At 38.6% G+C, this 23,378-nt stretch overlaps 1 protein-coding gene and 1 long non-coding RNA gene across 2 annotated transcripts in view; both read left to right on the top strand.

Annotated features, from left to right (window-relative positions):
- The first annotated feature begins 2,362 nt into the window (after window positions 1–2,362).
- The window catches only part of acsl1a (acyl-CoA synthetase long chain family member 1a), a 30,551-nt gene continuing 9,535 nt past the window's right edge, over window positions 2,363–23,378 (top strand). Inside the window, exons 1-9 of the mRNA XM_077604896.1 lie at window positions 2,363–2,466; window positions 10,220–10,426; window positions 11,504–11,618; window positions 11,695–11,759; window positions 11,845–11,946; window positions 12,019–12,118; window positions 12,192–12,367; window positions 12,877–12,909; window positions 13,044–13,095. Of these exons, the coding sequence (XP_077461022.1) occupies window positions 10,232–10,426; window positions 11,504–11,618; window positions 11,695–11,759; window positions 11,845–11,946; window positions 12,019–12,118; window positions 12,192–12,367; window positions 12,877–12,909; window positions 13,044–13,095 (838 nt within the window). The 5' untranslated portion in view covers window positions 2,363–2,466; window positions 10,220–10,231. The remainder of the gene's footprint in view (window positions 2,467–10,219; window positions 10,427–11,503; window positions 11,619–11,694; window positions 11,760–11,844; window positions 11,947–12,018; window positions 12,119–12,191; window positions 12,368–12,876; window positions 12,910–13,043; window positions 13,096–23,378) is intronic.
- Window positions 13,119–16,909, top strand: LOC144077285 (uncharacterized). Its single transcript, XR_013300986.1, has 3 exons — window positions 13,119–15,412; window positions 16,733–16,790; window positions 16,873–16,909. It is a non-coding gene; the product is annotated as an uncharacterized LOC144077285 (long non-coding RNA).

Here is a 23,378-nt window from a genome sequence, read left to right as displayed (position 1 = left end):
CAAAAAGGTGCAATTAATTATAGCACTTTTGAAAGATTATTTTATTGATCATGGTGGATCTTAATCAATTGGAATATAATATATAACTTAATTTACAGTAGTATGAAATACTTTATGCACCCCTGATTAATCAAAAGGTTATATTCATTCTTTCTGAACCGCTTTATCCTCCTTATTTTTTATAAATGTAAGATGAGCTATGCTGTCTTTAATCAGCAGTACATCAATCCCTCGTCCTCCACTTATTTGACATCCTTTTGTTTGATAATTTTCTGTAGTTTGAAGTTATCATTTTTTTACTCTACACTGTTAATGCTGTAAGGGTTGATTACATGCTACTTTTCCTACAAGTAAAGTGCTAGCAAAATATTAACTTGTAGAATTCCACTAATAGAACTTGTACTGTTTACTGGCAGCATGTAGATTTCAACAACTGCTGTTTTGTATGCATTCCATTCATTGGTGTTGTGGGCTTGGCAGATGTACAGTATGTTATTTTGTGTTGTGAAGCTGTCCTTGTTCAAGTTGAGACAAGTCAATGCTAACATTTATATCACTGTGATTGACTGAGAAGATAGCACTTCAAGAATCTGTACACAAAACCTTACTAAACCCATGAACCACAGTTTTACCAAAAACAATTTTTTGCCATAGCTACGTTTCAGAAAGGGCTAGATCATACCTTGTCAATTTATACGTTTTTCCCGTATTTTCTACGTTTTTTGATCATTTAAAAATGTGCATGCCCTAAAACAACTTTTGTATGGGAAATTTCTTTTTAAGAAAAAGTACATTTTTTTGTAAAACCGATCCCGTCTTCTCCGTTTCGGCTCTAATCTGGATTGTCTCGGTCTCCGGTAGCAGATGAAAACGTCATTGTCGATTGCTAATGTTGTCATGCTTTGTGCATGATATGCGCGCGTGCATCAGTCACTTCCGCCTTTTCACTATATAAATATAGCGTGTCAGCAAGCAATGCACCATTCATGCTGTCAGCGACATACAGCGACATCTACAGAATCTTGCAATTACTGCAGGCCAAAGGCACACTGACTGATTGGGCAGTCCACTTTGGGGAAAACTTTACTTTTAAGTGCGTCCTATGTGAGTAAATATGTGCCGTGACGGTATATTATCGGTTAATAAGGTGAATTGCTGGTATTTTCCAAGCGTAACCAGTGGATTGCAGTCAAATTCTGCTTTTTTTCATAAATGTCTCTGTTGGGTTGGTTGGAACAAAAACCAGTGCCCAAAGTGGCCTTTGATAACCCATACCTGTCAACCTCTGCCGATAACTGCCCTTATAAATGATTATGATTCCCCTTACAAACCCCCAAAAAACCTTACAAACACCGTACGAGTCGTACGGTGTTTGTACGGTTTTTTGGGGGGTTGTAAGGGGAATCATAATCATTTATAAGGGCAGTTATCGGCAGAGGTTGACAGGTATGATAACCAGTTTGGATGGTAGAATCCTTTAAAATAGACTTCCAGAAGCAGCTGAGGGGTACAGCTTTTTTTCTGGGGGTCAGGGTACAGCTCTTGTATTTGGATTGCACACAGGAAGGCCTTGATTTTAGACAGATGTGCTAAACTAGGGGTGGCCATTAAGTAGAATGCTATCTTCAGATAGATCGCCAAGGAACTATTGGTAGATTGCACGACAATAAATTACATTGTGATCCCTCCCCTCTGTCGATTTCCTTCGCTCGGCTCTTATGAATTTGGCTTTAGCGTGAATCGAGAGTGGATTTTCACCCCTGTTTCCTGCCGCTCTCATACATGTTGATAGTCTAATGTGAGGTATAACATTACATAATTGCTGAGCTTTGTCAGTGGCCTGAAAAAAGGTAGATCGTGGAAGGTTAACTCCTTGAAAAGTAGATCTTGGAGCAAAAAAGTTTGAACACCCCTGCAGTAAGCCACGTCTGATACCTTTCCACAAATGTGGTATATTGAAAGTGCAATCAGTGGATTGCAGTCAGGTGCTTCTCGTTTCAGCCCAACCCCCGTTGTTTAAAAAGTCTTTGGAATAAAAAGCTACCCCCGTTTTGCCCACCCCTGAATTCTAACCCTAACAACAAAGTAGATCTCGGTAGGTTGGCTCATTGAAAAGTAGATCTTGTAGCAAAAAAAGTGTGAGTGCACTTGTGCTAAACACTCATCACTGTGCCTTTTTTAAAATTATTAAAGTATTAGGAAAAAAAATTAGTATTAGTCGTAAATTGCTCAAAAAGGTGAGCATTAATTACATTGTAGGAGTTCAAGTGTTCCTTATCTAGTGTTCTGCAAATGGAAAATGTTATGACAAAAGCCTTGACAAATAGGCCAATAGCAGCTCTCTTCTCAGTTTAGGGGAAACGCGTCCAGTAACACGACTTCCGATTGGCCAATTCGCTGAGGCGTCGTTTTTAGCCACATTTCGCCGTCCCGTTAAAACAATTCCGGATCTCGATCTGTCACCTGGTCTGTATACATATTTTTCGTCAAAAGTGCACTATGTAGCTAATGATGGTCTTTTTCTATGCTTATCTTGTTGCTTGTGCTAAATGTTGATGTTTCTATTTAAGTTTGGGCTTACATTATTGCGCGATCGTTTTTAAACACGGAGAAAGAAGGTGCTTCTTGCTGTTACACGCTTTCATGCCGATGTCGTCCGCGTGGAGGTATTCAGCGTTAATTAGATACTTCGCGGACTTGACGGCGTTACGACATGCTTCCAACCACTTGGGCTTGCTCTCAATCAAAGTTTTGTTATAACATATTCCCAAAATGTTTAAAAGCTTGTCCATGTGGCGTGAGCCCAGTTGCCCGGCGACCACCCACTATAATGATGGACAGCAGAATATGTCATGATCAAGTGGCTGCTCATGCTATTCAACTTGTTGCCATTTAAAGCCTGGTGGAGATAAGTTTGGGCCAAATGCTTATTTTTGGTATTTAAAAAAACAAACAGACATTTTGAGTCATGCGGGTCCCACTTGTATACTAAATGCTAACATTGTGACCTAGATGACCCCAAATGTCATTCATTTTCTGAACTGCTTATCCTCACAAGGGTCGCGGGGGGTGCTGGAGCCTATCCCAGCTAACTACCGGCACCAGGCGAGGAATACCCTGAATCGGTAGCCAGCCAATCGCAGGGCACAAGGAGAGCAATGGGCAATTTTGGGTGCTCAACCAGCCTGCCCTGCATGATTTTGGGATCCGGGAGGAAACCGGAGTACCCGGAGAAAACCCACACAAGCAAACATGCAAACTCTACACAGTGAGGACCGAACTGGGATCGAACCCTCGACCCCAGAGCTGTGAGGCAGACGCACTTACCACTCATTTTATGTCTTAAAATGCCAAAAATATGTTGACTTTGAGTCTCAATATTTTATTAATAATATATTTTAACTTCTGAACTATTGTTAGTAAAATGATTAAAAATAAAAATGCAGGCTGTTTATTTTTTATAATATCTAACTAATCACAGGCCGGGATGGGCATCTACTAAACTTTTTTTTTTTGTATTACCATTGATGGCGCCACACGTGCAATTCCTTTTGACTTGGAACATTCTTCACCTTTCCCAGTAAAAAAAAAAAGTACGTCCACTGGCGACAATGGCAGCCAATGAGTTAAACGAGCCCCATAGAAGAAGCATTTATTGTCAATGCATGGTGCATGATGCAACAAATTTGGAACAAAGCTCCAGGATTGTTAACAAGAAAAGCAACTAAACGTGGTGTTACCCACACAGAAGCGAGGAAGTTGAATAAGTAAACAAGTTTTACTGCGTAAATGACCTTAAACCAGCCATGTTTCGCGTAGTTACGAGTTGAGTGTGCAAATAGCAAGGTGTAAGTCTCTCTGTTTTTTCAATTCAGTCCAGTTTGACGCTCCTGCCTAAGAGTAAACGCTCAATTGCGTCCTCAAATTTTACTAGGAGGATTGGTGGTATCACTCCCACTTGTAGAGTTGGGATGGAGTGTGCGCTACCACTGTTATTGGCTCAAGACCGTGACTTTTCCAAATGAAACCGTTTTTTGTTAACTTCAAATTAAAATTCAAGTGATATGGGAATAAATGACTGCACGCGAACAACAGTTAAAGCGACAAGAGCGCCGCAAGCGATGAGTTTCAAACCAGAGTAAATCAATTTCCTGTGGTCTATTGATGTTGCTTTCATGAGTAAAAGAAGGCGGCAATTGTTGGTGCTTTCTCAAAACCTTTCACCGTTTTGATTATTTCCAGAGATGGGAGATCACATTGATATCTAGATTATGTACACACAATCGTCGCACCGGCACAAGGATGGACGTTATTCGGCCTGACGTCAGGATTTAGAAAAGTGTGGCAAATTGAATTTAGAGAAATTTTGTGACGGTCTTGTCTCGCTATGGAGGGATTACGCCTGCTAGGAGAACAAGGATTAAATTCATACAGTTTGTTTCACACAGCACAATTTAAACTTTGTTGTTGACCCGTCCACAAGAATTTGACTTCTTGTTTTGGAAGCTGACTTGGCACATCGCTAATACGCCATGTTGTATATTTCGTTCCGTGGTCATTTATCTGCATTGCATTGATACACGTGGTATAGTGCATATGGCTTGGCTTTTAAGTGACATAGCTGTTGTTTGAGTCGTTGGTGTAATGTGGAAAGCCATATTTTCATAACGACAATCGTATATTAGAGATGAAAATGTGATCAAATGTATTTTAGGATTTTTTATGATGATCTTAAGTTTCAGGATTTAGGATGTGTTAGCAGCTCCTTCAAATATTTTTTGCTGTATGAGCTTTGTTTGAGGTTCTGTAACACACTTAGACCTCACAAGATGGCGCCAAACTCCAGGTAAATAGGAAGTGAGTACAGTAATCCCTCGAATATCGCAGTTAATGTAGACCTAACATGGCTGCGATAATCGAAAAATCGAAGTAGGGTCACGGGTCACCCCTATTGGATTGGATTGGATAACTTTATTCATCCCGTATTCGGGAAATTTCATTGTGACAGTAGCAAGAAAAGGCATAGTTATAAGTTGTAACTATACCTTTTTTTTCTTCAGTGCGGAGTCCTAGTAGCAAGCAGAAGACAGGGGAGTGGCTTCTGCTTGCGAGTTTACGCATGGATTTTCACATTTTTACTTTTAAGAAAATTTAAATAAAAATCACGAAGAAGTGAATTTTCAATTAGTAAAGTCGCGATAATCGAGGGAAGACTGTAATTGTGTCTAATCAAGATTGTGATAGATTTGGGATGAGAGTACAAGATCTTTGTATCATTGGTTAAGAGCTAAATTTATTCAACTCATTGTTATGCCACTTCCACTTGCAGAAGTCGTTTAAGGTTAACATCTGTTATTGAGTACACACCTACCAAGTGCCAGGCTGTTTGCTCCACAAACATAACAAATGAGCTACAACGTCTATTTCCAGCAAATTTTGGAAAGTGCCTAGGGGCCATAAGTCTTAGTACTTCTGGTGTATACAATTAATCTTGCCATGTAACCATTTTATTTGGGAGGCCGTCAATTACTTGCTTTGCTGGGCTTTTCAGTACCGTAATACCTCGTTTATCGCAGTATACAGGTTGCAAGACCCACCGCAATAGGTGAATATCCGTGATCTAGAAACTGTGTTTTTATGGTTTCTACTTACTATTATTTGGATTTTCAAAACGCTCTCTACTATTAATTACTTCACCAATCAAAATACTGTTCACTATCACTAACAAAAACAATTGTTAAGCAATAACATTTAATATTAAATAAAATAAAGATAAGTACTGTACTTAGTTGTGATGATATTTGTATCAAATGTTTTTTTTTTCCCTTCGGCAATATATTTGGTTTAAGAAGCTTCCATACAGATGAGACTTATTATGAGACGTAACAAGGCCATTTGCTGTCTTACTACAAGTAATTAAAGACATCTTCCTAATGTTAGCTCATTTTTCTTGAAATAGCGAATGGAATCTAAGGATTTGTAAGAATTTATTTCGTTTATTTTCTTTTGTCCTTTTTAGTATGACACCAATACCTTTTTATGTACTTGGTCATACATGTGACAAGTACTTTGTAAATTCTTTTTCAGTGTAGAACCTGACATTTATATCTCGTAACATCTCCACCTGTGGACGTCACATTTTTGATTGTCAAAGACTACAATGTTAAAATTTGGACTACATATGACCACTTATCATGTGGACATCAATTTTCTCAAAAACTACATCATGTAAAAAGATAATTCTTTGTTTTTACACTCATCAGGTCCCAATTATCCTAAATATCAAAGAGAAAATAAAAATGCATGCCTTGCAAGAGTCTGGTTCTTAGGAGGTTAAGTAATTTTGAGGCATTTTCCACTCTGATGTGACTTGGTGCAACAGTGTGACCTCCACGGGTCAATTTCACAGATGCTGTGTTGGTAGCAAATGACGAGTGCACGGCCTTTGGCCCAGTTATGAAAATCCAGTTCCCTCCTTCCACCTCATGCGCCAAGTGTATTTCTCCACTCTTACCATGTGACAGGCTGGAGGTGTACTATTTCATCCAGCAGGCTAAGACTCGCAGGCGGCGAGAAGTATTGTGCTGTGGTTACAGTAAACTGTAGCATCGCCTCATGTCGAGCGATACTACTTTTTTCCCATGTTTTTGCCACACTGCACGACACATGGCATGTGATATGATATTTGTAGTCGACCATTAGCACATGGATTCAACTAGAAAAGACTGTTGAACTGGTTTCAGTACAACGGGTTAATGAAAGACAATACTTATATGGGATAACTTTTTCCGAGTTCAACTAAGCAACTATTTGCAAAAGGTTTGTTGTTGTAAAAGAAATTGCTTGTAATTATCAAAAAATGTCAAGTAGGAAGGATTAATCAACTATGAAATTCATCAATAACTATTTTGATAACTGTTTCATATTTTTTAGACCTCTTATCTTCAAATTGTTCTAATTCTTGAAATGTAAATGTTTTAGCAGGAAAATTTTCAAATTACGATCAAAAACTGATTTCTCTCAAGAGTTCTGCTATCACATTAAGTTAAACTGGGTGAAAAAATATATATAATTTTTTGTTACTTACCATTAAAAAAAAATCATTTTTTTGGTTACTTACCATAACAGAAAAATCACTTTTTGTTACTTGCATAACAAAAACAAATTTTTTTGTTACTTACCATTTTTAAAAAAATCATTTTTTTTAAACTTACATAACAAAAAAAGCACATTTTTGTTACTCCATAACAAAAAAATGTGATTTTTTTGTTATGTTGTAAAAAAATCACTTTTTTTGTTACTTACCATAACAAAAAATCTCTTTTTTTTGTTACTTACCATAACAGTAACACAATCTGAATCCATTTATTTAAGAGAATTTTCCACCCTGTGAATTTCGAATAATGTCACATATTTATATCAGAGCATGAAACCATTTTTGCGGTTCATTGTAAAAACAACAGGCAGATTGATTATTCAAATAATTGCGAATTGCATTTTTTTTTTAAAGTGAAGGTAGTTTAATTTGCAAATTTATGGGACTTTTATTTTGATAAGCAGCCAACAGCATTGTTTCTGTCCAGAAACTTGATAATCATCCTGATTATTTGATTAAGGTGTGTTGATGGAGGGGAAAATGGGGAAACAGACAAGAACGGGGCCCTCCAAGACCCACTAACCCGAGTTGAGGACCCCTGCTGTAGTGCTATTAACCACTAATTAGACCAAAGTTTAGACACCCTGCCCTGTATCGTCTGACTGACTTGACTAATCAAACAAACCAGTGTCAGTGTGTGTTTTTATGTTGCAACTTCCTGTCTGCGTTTTTCCCCGGGCTGAGTCGGTCTTCATGTTGCGTAGTTTCCTATGACCCACGTGCCCTCCTGTCCCCTCTCGCCCACTTTCTGCTCCAGCCCGTGGGTGTGTATGGTAGTGGTGGCTTGGGGGGGGAGGCACGGGTTGAATGGGGTGACTGGCAACGGGCTTCTTTCATTGGCTCGCCACCCTCCCAGGCCAAGTATGGCGAGTGGAGGTGTCTGCGGTGACCAATGTACCTTTTGCCTCCAATAACTTTCAGCCAAGTATGACACTAATGGCATCTGCTTGCAATCCTAGGGCAGAGTACAGAGACACACTAACCTTTATATAACCTATCAGAATTTTTTTTCAAGTATTTCAAGAACAAATAATTTGATGAATGTACTGTAAACCTCCAGAATTCAACTGTTCATCTCGGCTAGGTCTGCTGTTTAGTTATATTTTGTCAAAGCAAAAGGTGTAGTTTAAAGGTATAGTACATGAAAACCTGCAATATCACACTTCCCTGACAAGGAATCTGCAGGTATATATTTATAACAATTTAGATTTTTTTCCCCAAGTGAAACTCTTTTTTTCTCTCCAACATTTAATTTGATTTTGGCAGATTGTGTAGGTGAACAGTTCGTCTAATACACCTGTGTTTGCTATCAGGCCACTAATCTTTAGTCAGACACAAAGCTCGTGTCTTTTGTTCTTGTTTTTTTTTTTTCTTTAGCTTTTTAGAATTAAAAAAAAAAAGAATATGCATGAGATGGCCAGGTTCCATCAGGTTGCTTTAAAAACTGCCGATTGCACCATGCAAAAAAATAGGAAAATAGCACTCTAAAATATTTTACTTGTATTCATTAACCACATATAATGTAATGATATGCAACTGTTTCTGCATAATTTCTGCTTAAATTGCCTAAAATGGCAGCCCCTTCAGATTCTTGACAATTTTTTTTTCCGTGAAATTTTTATTCATATAACAAATATGACATAGCAACAGGGTGTTTTCAGCATAGCTGGAAAATACAAACTTGGAGGACCATTACTTCCCCGTGAATAGTTTAGCGCAGTTCGAGTATTAACTCAATTCCTCAACAAGTATGTTCTCGCATCAAAGTCAAGAAAAAAAAGGTAGAAACAGAACGAAATCTCTTGTGCTGTTCTTTGCGGTTCAGCTGTGACGTTTAACGCATGTGCGTACTTCTGTTTGGGAGGGGAGTCAGGGGCGTGCTTGTGCTATTCATAGTGTGAGAACCTCAAAGGTCTATTAGAAGTCACCAAATCCTTCTCCATACAAACCAAAGAGTTGCTATTGCTCATTCACTACGCGTTGTTGACCCGTGAGTATAGTCATTTGACGTTGTTGCTGCATGTAAGTGTTAAGCTTCTGAAGTTGATATCTGACGACTCTTGTATATCCGGACTCCGATGGTTTGTGATTCGTTTTCTTTTCTTCTAAATATAATGTGTGGAATTCTAGTGGACAGGCGTAAATTAAGATGAGTTAGGGAAATGCAGGGAGTGATTTTAGGATTTGCTAAGCTGACCTTGAAGTCGATCTCACAAGCAACAGTCAAAATGCCATTTTTCAAGCATTAACTTTTCGGATCAACTATGGTATCAGTGTTTGATTGTAGAAGAAATTGTTTCAAGTTTATCTCTTGTTGATATACCCCTTCGCTTTTAATGTAACAGTGGGATGACTGAAACAATGTACACGTGTACACGGAGTGCCCTTGAGGACTTTGAAGTCTTACAAATGTCAGGAAAAAGGTTACATTTGTTTCCAGTTATTGAATATGAAAGTGAAATACAGTCATTTATAATCAGATTTTCCTTTAAAAAAAAGAGATCAGTGTCCCCCAAACATTTGGATGTGTATAGACTAGGAATGTCACAATGCTTTTTAATGAAAGATTGCTTTTTCACTACAATCCGATACTCATATTTTTAAATCCGTTCAAATAATGCAACCAGTAAATGGTACTTCCTCAAGAAATTCGGTGTTTACAAAGATTAGACAATGCTCTATTACTCTCCTTAGTTTCTAAAGAGAAGTAGTTCCACACACTGGACACGATTGCCTAGTTTGATTTACAGCAGGCAAAAAACATGATTGTGTTGAAAAAACCTGAATACATACAAGATCCGATCTTATGACCAAAGTGTTCCTGTTCCATTCACCAATAATAGCCATATTGAGCACGATTCAGAGTAAAATCACTAATATCGACACAGTATATATAATGCATTTTCATAAACTGTTTGCATGACCTTCAACTTTTAAACGATAGGGCCATTGGAGAGATGAAAAGAAATCACACATCCTGTTTGCCTCAGAACATTGCATTTTAACGGTTATTAATTTTTGTCTGTGTAGTAGTGTGACTGTTCTTCTCTATCTTCGCTGCAGCCCACATCAGCCATGCAGGCTAAAGAAGTCCTGAGGCAGCTGCGGCTTCCAGAGCTGGACGACCTGCGGCAGTACATACGTGGACTTCCTACCAACACACTGTTGGGCATGGGCGCCATCGCCGCCTTCACCACCTACTGGCTAACCACCAGGCCACGAGCCTTGGAACCAGCGTGTGACCTCACCATGCAGTCGGTGGAAATGCCAGTATGTAGTCTCTTTTCAACGTTTGCAGAAAGCTACAATATACCCTATTTTTTTCGGGACAAAGTCGCACCAACCAAAAAATGCACAATGAAGTAAATATATTGAAGTCACACTTTTGGGTGGGCAATATTTTTTAATTTGATCAGAAACCAAGAACAAACTTACATTAAAGAAACAATAGCAAAATGGAGAACAACGGTGTAAATAGGCATTTGTTGACTAAACAGTTTTTCAGATAAGTATAGCCTAATATATATACATATACAGTGGTACCTTGACATACGAGCACCCCGACATATGAGCATTTCGAAATAAAAGTAAAATTTCGAGCAAATAATTATCTCTAGATACGAGAAAAATTTCGAGATACGAGAATGCCAGGTGGCCAAGACATGAGAGGCTGTTTATCATTGTAGCGCACTGTCTTTTTTGCCGCATCTCTTTCGTGTATAACATATATCTACGAGCACTGGGCGGAGCGTTGCATTTTTTTCAGTGTTTTTTTTTCGTCACTCAGTGCGAATGGCGTAGCGATCGCTAGTACTAGGAGTATATATTACTTCTCGTTGGCAAGTGGTTGTGCGTTATCCTATTGTGAGGACATTTGAGTGCATCATTTTCGGAATATTTTGAAGGGAATACAAAAGCAAACAGCCCATCGATATAGAAAGTCAGAGTGGAGGCGGGGCAAACAGACAACCCGGCCGGAAGAACAAAAGGTATAAAAATGTAAAACAAAATTAGAATTAAGTTTAGTGCAAGGTTAGATTAAACTTATTTTTGAGTGTGTCTGGATCGTAATCTAAGTTCATTTAAATATGTTTATGTTATATTACGATTCACCGGTGCAAAATTTTTCAGGAATAGGGACTTCTTTTCTCTAGGTCGTAAACCGAATTGTTTGGAAAACAGTTCATCTGTAATCCGAGGTCACATTTCATTACATTTTGCTTTAGTGCTGTGAGAGTTTACCTTTACAAAACAGAGGTTGTGAGGCTGAAATTGAGAGGACATTTTTAAATCAGTGCTACTATCACACAAAGTTACAGGTTTGCAACTTCATTTTGTGTCTATCAGGGCGAAGAAGGCGCAAGAAGATCGGTGCTCAACAAGAGTGACGAATATTTGATCTACTACCACAGCGATGCAAAAACAATGTACGAGGGCTTTCTACGAGGTCTCAGAGTGTCAAGTGAGTTGTGTTATCTCCTAAATTTGACGATGGCTTTCAAAAAATCCAAAAGGTTAAGCGTTACTTTCTTTCCTAGATAACGGACCGTGTTTAGGAGCGAGAAAACCGAACCAGCCTTACGAGTGGCAGTCTTACAGAGAAGTGAGCTATCCGCCAATGATCCGGAATCTGAACAAACCAATAAAAAAACTGCAGAAACCGAACTTTGTCTTGGTGTGCGGCACAGGTTGCAGACCGGGCCGAGCACTTAGGCTCCGCCCTGCTTCACAAGGGTCACTCTAAGTCAGGAGACAAATTCATTGGAATTTTTGCCCAGAACAGACCAGAGGTGACATGGGACCCGTAATTGAAAAAAAAAATAGTACAGTCACGATCACTGACCATGTTTCTTTTCCTTCAGTGGACCATTTCTGAACTGGCCTGCTACACATACTCCCTCGTAGCCGTTCCGCTTTACGACACACTCGGCGCAGAGGCCATCAGTTACATCATCGATAAAGGTACGTTCGATATTTCAGTCGTGCGATCGTTGTGTGGCAGTCACGGTTTATTTGCGGCGTGTGCTCCATCCAGCCACCATCAGCACGGTGATCTGCGACGTGCCGCAAAAAGCCGAGATGATTCTCGACTGTTTCGACAAGAAAGCGCAATGGGTGAAGACCATCGTGCTCATGGAGCCCTTTGATGGCGAGCTGGTGGTTCGAGGACAGGCGTACGGCGTCCAGGTTTTGAGCCTGAAGGAGTTCGAGGTTTGAATATATTGCTCCTACATTCTTTTTGTGCCATTTGAATAATAATTTGCTTACAATTTGAAGCTGGACGGAAGATGAATGACTGGAATTAATTTGAAACAGCTTTTTTTTTGGTCAGGTCTCATTCATTTTAACCTAAATAAAACCAAAGCCAAACGGATTTGGTTTGTTAGATATTTTGCCGTTATCACAAGGTCGTGATCAAGCCACACGTTCAATATCTTATAAAACTTTTACGCAATGAGTCTTCTTAGAAGATCTTCTCTTCTACATATTGAAAACTCTTATCAGTCTCTGACGGTTAATTGCCGTCACTTCACAGAATTTTTTTAGTCAGGAGCATCAATTGCGTCAATGCCTTTGTGCAAAAATATGCAGCAATTTTATCAATTCTAATTTCTAAGTGTTACAAAATGTCACGCATTGGTGATAACGGGGGAATCCTTTATCAAAATACCCAACAACTAAGAAGTACAGTTACAGTGTGCATTTCGACTCTTTTGCAGGATTTGGGTAAAGCCAACTACCATGACCCCATGGTGAGTACACTTATATGGCTCAAAAACACAGATTTTAACCAAGTCAATTTGGAAGCCTTAGTGTTTATTAGTACCCCTTAATTTGAAAATAAAATGTCCTTTTAATCCTGCCCCCTTAACATGTATAATTCCAGCCCCCGAAACCAGAGGACCTTGCACTTGTCTGCTTTACATCTGGAACTACAGGTATATATATTAGATTAGATTAGACAACTTTATTCATCCCGTATTCGAGAAATTTCACTGTCAAGGTAGCAAGAGGTACCTTGTGTATGTGTATATATCTATATCTATATCTATATCTATATCTATATCTATATCTATATCTATATCTATATCTATATCTATATCTATATCTATATCTATATCTATATCTATATCTATATCTATATCTATATATATATATATCAATGGCGGTCCGTGAATTTCCTAGCGATGCCTTCAGCTGTCCGAATCAATCCAACCCTCAAAAACTATTTTATGGCTATAAAACCTCTACCGCAGCTACAGCTGCGACACAAAAAATCATCAATAATAACCTCATACAATTGAAATGTTATTTAGGAATATAGCCATATTTTACTCACCAAAAATCATTTTTAATGTTCCTTCCCGGTTGTGACGGGCTTGCTTGCTTTGGGGTTGTCTGACCTTTCTTAATGATGTCCAGCTTTTTTTTCTTGAAAAGTCCGTCTTGAAAATGGCTTTGACAGTAAATCTGCAAACAAATCCATTTCTTCTCCTCCTTCAGCCATTGCGGGTTGACAAAACCGCTATTAAATAAACACAACAATATATTTTCTTGTGCAGCTCGCTCCAGATACAGTTTGGTAGCTCTGGCTTGTCCACTCTATCACTAGCCAATCATAGTTGGTGAAAGCGATGACGTATCCCTACGCCTGCGAGAAGGCCTTGGTGTCACCAAATCGAATTCTGATTGGTTAAAGCAAGTCTTATCGACGCTTGTTTAATGCAGCAGAGCCTGCAGAACTGATTGTGAAGGCCTTGAGGCAGATTTCTGACCCTGGCAACAAATAATGGCTGAAATGTGGTTAAATGCTTCAATATGAAAACACACATCTGGAAGCAGTGCAACCAGGGGGAAAAGCAATGAAAGCAAGCTGACAGACAATTTGGAATTATTTAATAAGTATTCATGGACAAAATATAATTAACATCAGTCTGTGATTCAGATATTTCTTAGGCCAGCAGAGAAGGTCTTGAAGGCCCTGACGGCACACCACTGGTGTGTATATATGTGTATATGCACACACACACATACATACATAAAAACTTACAGTACGGGAGATATTGTGCCTTACCTCGCTCGTGTTGGGAAGCGTCCATAATCAAATTCGAATCAATTCCCCGTATGTATTAATAACCTAGCGGAAAAGAGAAAACTATGAGGGCAAATACAATACATACACATACGTACACGTATGCCGACATACATACGCCGCACGTGTGGCGTCGACAACCTGGTTGAGACAATTTTGCAGGGCCGAAGTAGAGTTTTTTTCACCTGACTGCCATGTGGGCAGGTGTGGTTCGACTCCCGGTGTGGAGTAATTTTCCCTTAAATAAAACAACTGTGTAGTCAAGGCTTTCCAATAATGTAGAAGGAAAGTGTGGCCATTCATGGTGTAGTGGTTCCCTTCCCTGACTGCCATGTGGGCCGGTGTGGTTCGCATCCCAGTTGGGAATCATTTTTCCCTTAAATAGAAACAACCATGTGTAGTCAAGACTTTACAATAATGACAAAGTTAAGTGTGGCTACTTCATGGTGTAGACGTTTGTTCACCTGACTGCCATGTGGGCAGGTGTGGTTCGAATCTCAGGTAGGAATCATTTTTCCCTTAAATAGAAACAACCATGTGTAGTCAAAACTTTCCAATAAAGACAACATAAAGTGTGGCCACTTCATAGTGTAGAGCAGTGGCGGTCCGTGAATTTCCTAGCGACGCCTTCAGCTGTCGGAATCAATCCAACCCTCAAAAACTATTTTATGGCTATAAAACCTCTACTGCAGCTACAGCTGCGACACATAAAAAAATATCAATAATAACCTCATATAATTGAAATATTATTTAGGAATACAGACGCTCCCCTACTTACGAACATTCAACTTACGAACAACGGTACATACGAACATGTCTGCAAATTGCGTTTAAGTCCAAAAATGTTCGCAAGTCCAATTTTGTATTTCACGCCTTTTTCGGAGTAGTACTTCTTTCTGCCGCTAATACCGACGCCTGGCGCTGTGAGAGCTCAGCTCACCCAGCATCTACCTTCTTCTTCGTTGCAATGCGGAAGTGCGTGAATGTATCTCCAGTGTGCAAAGAACCTTTTTCATTTGTATCATTAAATATCTCATGCATCCAATATTGAATATGGTTGGTAAAAAGCTAAAGGCTTCTATTGAGGGAGTTGCAAGGAAGAGGCAAGCCATTTCTTCTGAAACGAGTGGCAATAATAACGAAGCTTGATGCGCGTGAGAGTGGTAAGCGTTTCACGGGCATTGAATCGTTCGACCGTCAGTACCAAAAGACCATGTATAGTAAGGCTTTTTTTCTTAAAAAACGACATAGTATAGTAAGGCTTTTTTTCCTAAAAAAACGACATAGTATAGTATGGCTTTTTTCCCCTAAAAAAACGACATAGTATAGCATGGCTTTTTTTCTTGAAAAACGACATAGTAGAGGAAGGCTTTTTCCCTGAAAACCGACATAGTATAGTATGGCTTTCCCTCCTAAAAAACGACATAGTATAGTATGGCTTTTTTCCTTTAAAAAACGACATAGTATAGTAAGGCTTTTTTTCCTAAAAAACGACATAGTATAGCATGGCTTTTTTTCTTGAAAAACGACATAGTAGAGGAAGCCTTTTTTTCTTAAAAAACGATATTGTATAGTAAGGCTTCTTTTCTTAAAAAAAGACATAGTATTGTAAGGCTTTTTTTCGTAAAAAACGACATAGTATAGTAAGGCTTTTTTCTTAAAAAACAACATAGTATAGGCTTTTTTCTTTAAAGACGACATAGTATAGTAAGGCTTATTTTCTTTAAAAACGACACAGTATAGTAAGGCTTTTTTGTCTTTAAAAACGACATAAAGGCTTTTTTGTCTTTAAAAACGACTTAAAGTGGTCTATGTAAAGTGAAGCTTTTATTTGTTTAAAAAATAAAATAAAATAAATACTATGCATATATAGTCAGGCTTTTGTCTTTAAAAATGACCATGTATATTAAGGGTTTTTATTAAAAAATGACCATGTATAGTAAGGCTTTTTAATTAAAAAAAAACGACCATGTACAGTAAAGCGTTTTTCTTAAAAGACGACATAGTATAGTAAGGCTTTTTTTCTTAAAAAATGACATAGTATTGTAAGGCTTTTTTTCCTAAAAAAACGACATAGTATAGTATGGCTTTTTTCCCCTAAAAAAAACGACATAGTATAGCATGGCTTTTTTTCTTGAAAAATGACATAGTAGAGGAAGGCTTTTTCCCTGAAAACCGACATAGTATAGTATGGCTTTTCCCCCTAAAAAACGACATAGTATAGTATGGCTTTTTTCCTTTAAAAAACGACATAGTATAGTATGGCTTTTTTCCTTTAAAAAACGACATAGTATAGTATGGCTTTTTTTCTTAAAAAACGACATAGTATAGTAAGGCTTTTTTTCTTAAAAAACAACATAGTATAGGCTTTTTTTCTTTAAAGACGACATAGTATAGTAAGGCTTTTTTTCTTTAAAAAATGACAGCAAGTAAGGCTAAGAGAGTCGCAGAATAAATCTGACTTCTGATTCTTCACCTTCTAGTTGTTGCTGTGGTCCACTGGCAAAATCATTGGGTCAGAACATGAGGCGGGAATCAGGAGTGAGTTCAGTTCCACTCGTTGCAATTCTCAAATTGTTTATTGAGGTAATGAAAAGGATAAATACAGCTTCTAACTTTACAGTGGTGCAGTGGCAAAGACAATGGGTCAGAACTTCAGGTGGACTCAAGTTCAAATCAGAAGTGAGTTTGATTCCACTCTTTGCAATTCTCAAATTGTTTATTGAGGTAATTAAAAGGATAAATATAACTTCCAATCACATCATCTCAGCAGACACTGTGGTCCAGTGGCAAGAACAATGGGTTGATATTGAAGTTGGACACAAGTTCAAATCTGGAGTGAGTTCAAGTCCACTCTTTACAAATCTCAAATTGTTTATTGAGGTGATGAAAATGATAAATATAACTTCCAATCATCTAATTTCAGAAGTCACTGTGGTCCAGTGGCAAAGACATTGGGTCAGACAGACCTCAAGTTAGTGGATTTGACTGCCATGTGGGAGATGGGGTTCGAATCCCGCTCTTGTTTGACTAATCACTACACTAGTAGTTCAGTAAATGGGTAATCCTTTTTTAATTCAAATAAAGACTTAGTCATTTTTTTCAGCAAAACAATATTTCCGGTCAGCCTTCGGCTGACCGGAAGACAGTTGGGAGGGGGGGGTTCCTGGTGGTGTTCGACAGTCGGCCTTCGGCCGACTGCCGACACCATACAGTCGTTGACTGGCGACACCGGGACGTGAACCCTCGACACCCACGTCGCAGGCAGGTGACTTACCCACTACACCACGAGGCGGCCCGCCTATACATGATTGGAAGTTATATTTATCCTTTTCATTACCTAAATAAACAATTTGAGAATTGCAAAGAGTGGAATTGAACTCATTCCTGATTTGAACTTGAGTCCACCTGAAGTTCTGACCCATTGTCTTTGCCACTGGACCACAGTGACTTCTGAAATAATGTGATTGGAAGTTATATCTATCCTTTTCATTACCTAAATAAACAATTTGAGAATTGCAAAGAGTGGAATTGAACTCATTCCTGATTTGAACTTGAGCCCACCTGAAGTTCTGACCCATTGTCTTTGCCACTGGACCACAGTGACTTCTGAAATGGTGTGATTGGAAGTTATATCTATCCTTTTCATTACCTAAATAAACAATTTGAGAATTGCAAAGAGTGGAATGGAACTCATTCCTGATTTGAACTTGAGTCCACCTGAAGTTCTGACCCATTGTCTTTGCCACTGGACCACAGTGACTTCTGAAATGATGTGATTGGAAGTTATATCTATCCTTTTCATTACCTAAATAAACAATTTGAGAATTGCAAAGAGTGGAATTGAACTCATTCCTGATTTGAACTTGAGCCCACCTGAAGTTCTGACCCATTGTCTTTGCCACTGGACCACAGTGACTTCTGAAATGATGTGATTGGAAGTTATATCTATCCTTTTCATTACCTCAATAAACAATTTGAGAATTGCAAAGAGTGGCATTGAACTCATTCCTAATTTGAACTTGAGTCCACCTGAAGTTCTGACCCATTGTCTTTGCCACTGGACCACAGTGACTTCTGAAATGATGTGATTGGAAGTTATATCTATCCTTTTCATTACCTAAATAAACAATTTGAGAATTGCAAAGAGTGGAATTGAACTCATTCCTGATTTGAACTTGAGTCCACCTGAAGTTCTGACCCATTGTCTTTGCCACTGGACCACAGTGACTTCTGAAATAATGTGATTGGAAGTTATATCTATCCTTTTCATTACCTAAATAAACAATTTGAGAATTGCAAAGAGTGGAATTGAACTCATTCCTGATTTGAACTTGAGCCCACCTGAAGTTCTGACCCATTGTCTTTGCCACTGGACCACAGTGACTTCTGAAATGGTGTGATTGGAAGTTATATCTATCCTTTTCATTACCTAAATAAACAATTTGAGAATTGCAAAGAGTGGAATGGAACTCATTCCTGATTTGAACTTGAGTCCACCTGAAGTTCTGACCCATTGTCTTTGCCACTGGACCACAGTGACTTCTGAAATGATGTGATTGGAAGTTATATCTATCCTTTTCATTACCTAAATAAACAATTTGAGAATTGCAAAGAGTGGAATTGAACTCATTCCTGATTTGAACTTGAGCCCACCTGAAGTTCTGACCCATTGTCTTTGCCACTGGACCACAGTGACTTCTGAAATGATGTGATTGGAAGTTATATCTATCCTTTTCATTACCTCAATAAACAATTTGAGAATTGCAAAGAGTGGAATTGAACTCATTCCTGATTTGAACTTGAGCCCACCTGAAGTTCTGACCCATTGTCTTTGCCACTGGACCACAGTGACTTCTGAAATGATGTGATTGGAAGTTATATCTATCCTTTTCATTACCTAAATAAACAATTTGAGAATTGCAAAGAGTGGAATTGAACTCATTCCTGATTTGAACTTGAGTCCACCTGAAGTTCTGACCCATTGTCTTTGCCACTGGACCACAGTGACTTCTGAAATGATGTGATTGGAAGTTACATCTATCCTTTTCATTACCTAAATAAACAATTTGAGAATTGCAAAGAGTGGAATTGAACTCATTCCTGATTTGAACATGGGTCCACCTGAAGTTCTGACCCATTGTCTTTGCCACTGGACCACAGTGACTTCTGAAATGATGTGATTGGAAGTTATATCTATCCTTTTCATTACCTCAATAAACAATTTGAGAATTGCAAAGAGTGGAATTGAACTCATTCCTGATTTGAACTTGAGTCCACCTGAAGTTCTGACCCATTGTCTTTGCCACTGGACCACAGTGACTTCTGAAATGATGTGATTGGAAGTTACATCTATCCTTTTCATTACCTAAATAAACAATTTGAGAATTGCAACAAGTGGAATTGAACTAATTCCTGATTTGAACATGGGTCCACCTGAAGTTCTGACCCATTGTCTTTGCCACTGGACCACAGTGACTTCTGAAGTGATGTGATTGGAAGTTATATCTATCCTTTTCATTACCTCAATAAACAATTTGAGAATTGCAAAGAGTGGAATTGAACTCATTCCTGATTTGAACTTGAGCCCACCTGAAGTTCTGACCCATTGTCTTTGCCACTGGACCACAGTGACTTCTGAAATGATGTGATTGGAAGTTATATCTATCCTTTTCATTACCTCAATAAACAATTTGAGAATTGCAAAGAGTGGCATTGAACTCATTCCTGATTTGAACTTGAGTCCACCTGAAGTTCTGAACCATTGTCTTTGCCACTGGACCACAGTGACTTATGAAATAATGTGATTGGAAGTTATATCTATCCTTTTCATTACCTCAATAAACAATTTGAGAATTGCAAAGAGTGGAATTGAACTCATTCCTGATTTGAACTTGAGCCCACCTGAAGTTCTGACCCATTGTCTTTGCCACTGGACCACAGTGACTTCTGAAATAATGTGATTGGAAGTTATATCTATCCTTTTCATTACCTAAATAAACAATTTGAGAATTGCAAAGAGTGGAATTGAACTCATTCCTGATTTGAACTTGAGTCCACCTGAAGTTCTGACCCATTGTCTTTGCCACTGGACCACAGTGACTTCTGAAATGATTTGATTGGAAGTTATATCTATCCTTTTCATTACCTCAATAAACAATTTGAGAATTGCAAAGAGTGGAATTGAACTAATTCCTGATTTGAACTTGAGCCCACCTGAAGTTCTGACCCATTGTCTTTGCCACTGGACCACAGTGACTTCTGAAATAATGTGATTGGAAGTTATATCTATCCTTTTCATTACCTCAATAAACAATTTGAGAATTGCAAAGAGTGGAATTGAACTCATTCCTGATTTGAACTTGAGTCCACCTGAAGTTCTGACCCATTGTCTTTGCCACTGGACCACAGTGACTTCTGAAATGATGTGATTGGAAGTTATATCTATCCTTTTCATTACCTCAATAAACAATTTGAGAATTGCAAAGAGTGGAATTGAACTCATTCCTGATTTGAACTTGAGCCCACCTGAAGTTCTGACCCATTGTCTTTGCCACTGGACCACAGCGACTTCTGAAATGATGTGATTGGAAGTTATATCTATCCTTTTCATTACCTAAATAAACAATTTGAGAATTGCAAAGAGTGGAATTGAACTCACTCCTGATTTGAACTTGAGTCCACCAGAAGTTCTGACCGTTTGTAGCTCACCCAGCATCTACCTTCTTCTTCGTTGCAGTGCGGAAGTGCGTGAATGTATCTCCAGTGTGCAAAGAACCTTTTCATTGGTATCATTAAATATCTCATGCATCCAATATTGAATAAACTTGGTAAAAAGCTAAAGGCTTCTATTGAGGGAGTTGCAAGGAAGAGGCAAGCCATTTCATTTGAAACGAGTGGCAATAATAACGAAGCTTGATGCGCGTGAGAGTGGTGAGCGTTTCACGGGCATTGAATCGTTCGACCGTCAGTACCATTTATAAACAGAAAGATCGAGCAGCAGGACCCAAATATTGAACGTTGCACAAAGTTTGCAAATCAATTGAATGATGCCATACAGTGCTACCGCATCATTTATGATGAAAAAAAGAAGAAAACTGTGCAATCGTCATTAGGTCGCTTCTTTTGGCCAGTTTCTAATACATAAATCTCTCTCTCTACAGTACTGTACATATTCTCTCCATTTTATTATTATTTTTTTTTCAATACAAACCAATGCGTGTTACTTATACAAGCCTTAAACATACAAATGCACTTATATAAACCTTCAATATACTTATATCGGCCTTAAACATAAATTATAATACAAAATATAGCACTGAATCAACCTACAAACAAATTCAACTTATGAACAATCGCTCGGAACCAATTGCGTTCGTAAGTAGGGGAGCGTCTGTATAGCCATATTTTACTCACCAAAATCCATCCTCATTCTTTTCATGTGTCATTTTCCCTTAAATAGAAGCAGCCGTGTGTACTCGAGGGTTTCCAAAAATGACAAGGTAAGGTGTGGCCACTTCATGGCGTAGAGATTTGTTCACCTGACTGCCATGTGGGCAGCTGGGGTTTGAATCCCGGTTGGGAAACATTTTCCCTTAGTTTCTATATATTTGTAGTCAAGACCTTCCAATACAGACGCTCCCCTACTTACGAACATTCAACTTACGAACAACGGTACATACGAACATGTCTGCAAATTGCGTTTAAGTCCAAAAATGTTCGCAAGTCCAATTTTGTATTTCGCGCCTTTTTCGGAGTAGTACTTCTTTCCTCCGCTAATACCGACGCCTGGCGCTGTGAGAGCTCAGCTCACCCAGCATCTACCTTCTTCTTCGTTGCAATGCGGAAGTGCGTGAATGTATCTCCAGTGTGCAAAGAACCTTTTTCATTTGTATCATTAAATATCTCATGCATCCAATATTGAATATGGTTGGTAAAAAGCTAAAGGCTTCTATTGAGGGAGTTACAAGGAAGAGGCAAGCCATTTCATTTGAAACGAGTGGCAATAATAACGAAGCTTGATGCGCGTGAGAGTGGTGAGCGTTGCACATTCAGTACCATTTATAAACAGAAAGATCGAGCAGCACGACCCAAATATTGAACGTTGCACAAAGTTTGCAAATCAATTGAATGATGCCATACAGTGCTGCATTTATGATGAAAAAAAGAAGAAAACTGTGCAATCGTCATTAGGTCGCTTCTTTTGGCCAGTTTCTAATACATAAATCTCTCTCTCTCTCTCTACAGTACTGTACATATTCTCTCCATTTTATTAATTTTTTTTTTCAGTACAAACCAATGCGTGTTACTTATACAAGCCTTAAACATACAAATGCACTTATATAAACCTTCAATATACTTATATCGGCCTTAAACATAAATTATAATACAAAATATAGCACTGAATCAACTTACAAACAAATTCAACTTATGAACAATCGCTCGGAACCAATTGCGTTCGTAAGTAGGGGAGCGTCTGTAATGACAAAGTAAGGTGTGGCCAATTCATGGCGTAGAGGTTTGTTCTCCTGATTGCCATGTGGGAGGCTGGTGTTCAAATCCCAGTTGGGAAACATTTTCCATTAGTTGTTTCTATATATTTGTAGTCAAGACCTTCCAATAATGATAAAGTGAAGTGTGGCCAATTTGTGGCCTAGAGGTTTGTTCTCCTGATTGCCATGTGGGAGGCTGGGGTTCAAATCCCCGTTGGGAAACATTTTCCATTAGTTGTTTCTATATATTTGTAGTCAAGACCTTCCAATAATGACAAAGTAAAGTGTGGCCAATTTGTGGGGTAGAGGTTAACTCACCTGTCTCCCATATGGGCAGCTGGGGTTCGAATCCCAGTTGGGAAACATTTTCCCTTAGTTGTTTCTATATATTTGTAGTCAAGACCTTCCAATAATGACAATGTAAAGTGTGCCCAATTTGTAGGGTAGAGGTTAACTCACCTGTCTCCCATGTGGGCTGCTGGGGTTCGAATCCTGTTTGGGAAACATTTTCCCTTAGTTGTTTCTATATATTTGTAGTCAAGACCTTCCAATAATGACAAAGTAAAGTGTGGCCAATTTGTGGTGTAGAGGTTAACTCACCTGTCTCCCATGTGGGTAGCTGGGGTTTGAGTCCCAG

This window comes from Stigmatopora argus, chromosome 7 (genome assembly GCF_051989625.1).
Source record: "Stigmatopora argus isolate UIUO_Sarg chromosome 7, RoL_Sarg_1.0, whole genome shotgun sequence".
NCBI lineage: Eukaryota > Metazoa > Chordata > Actinopteri > Syngnathiformes > Syngnathidae > Stigmatopora > Stigmatopora argus.
Note: the sequence above shows the minus strand (reverse complement) of the source record. Positions and strands in the feature narration are given on the sequence as shown.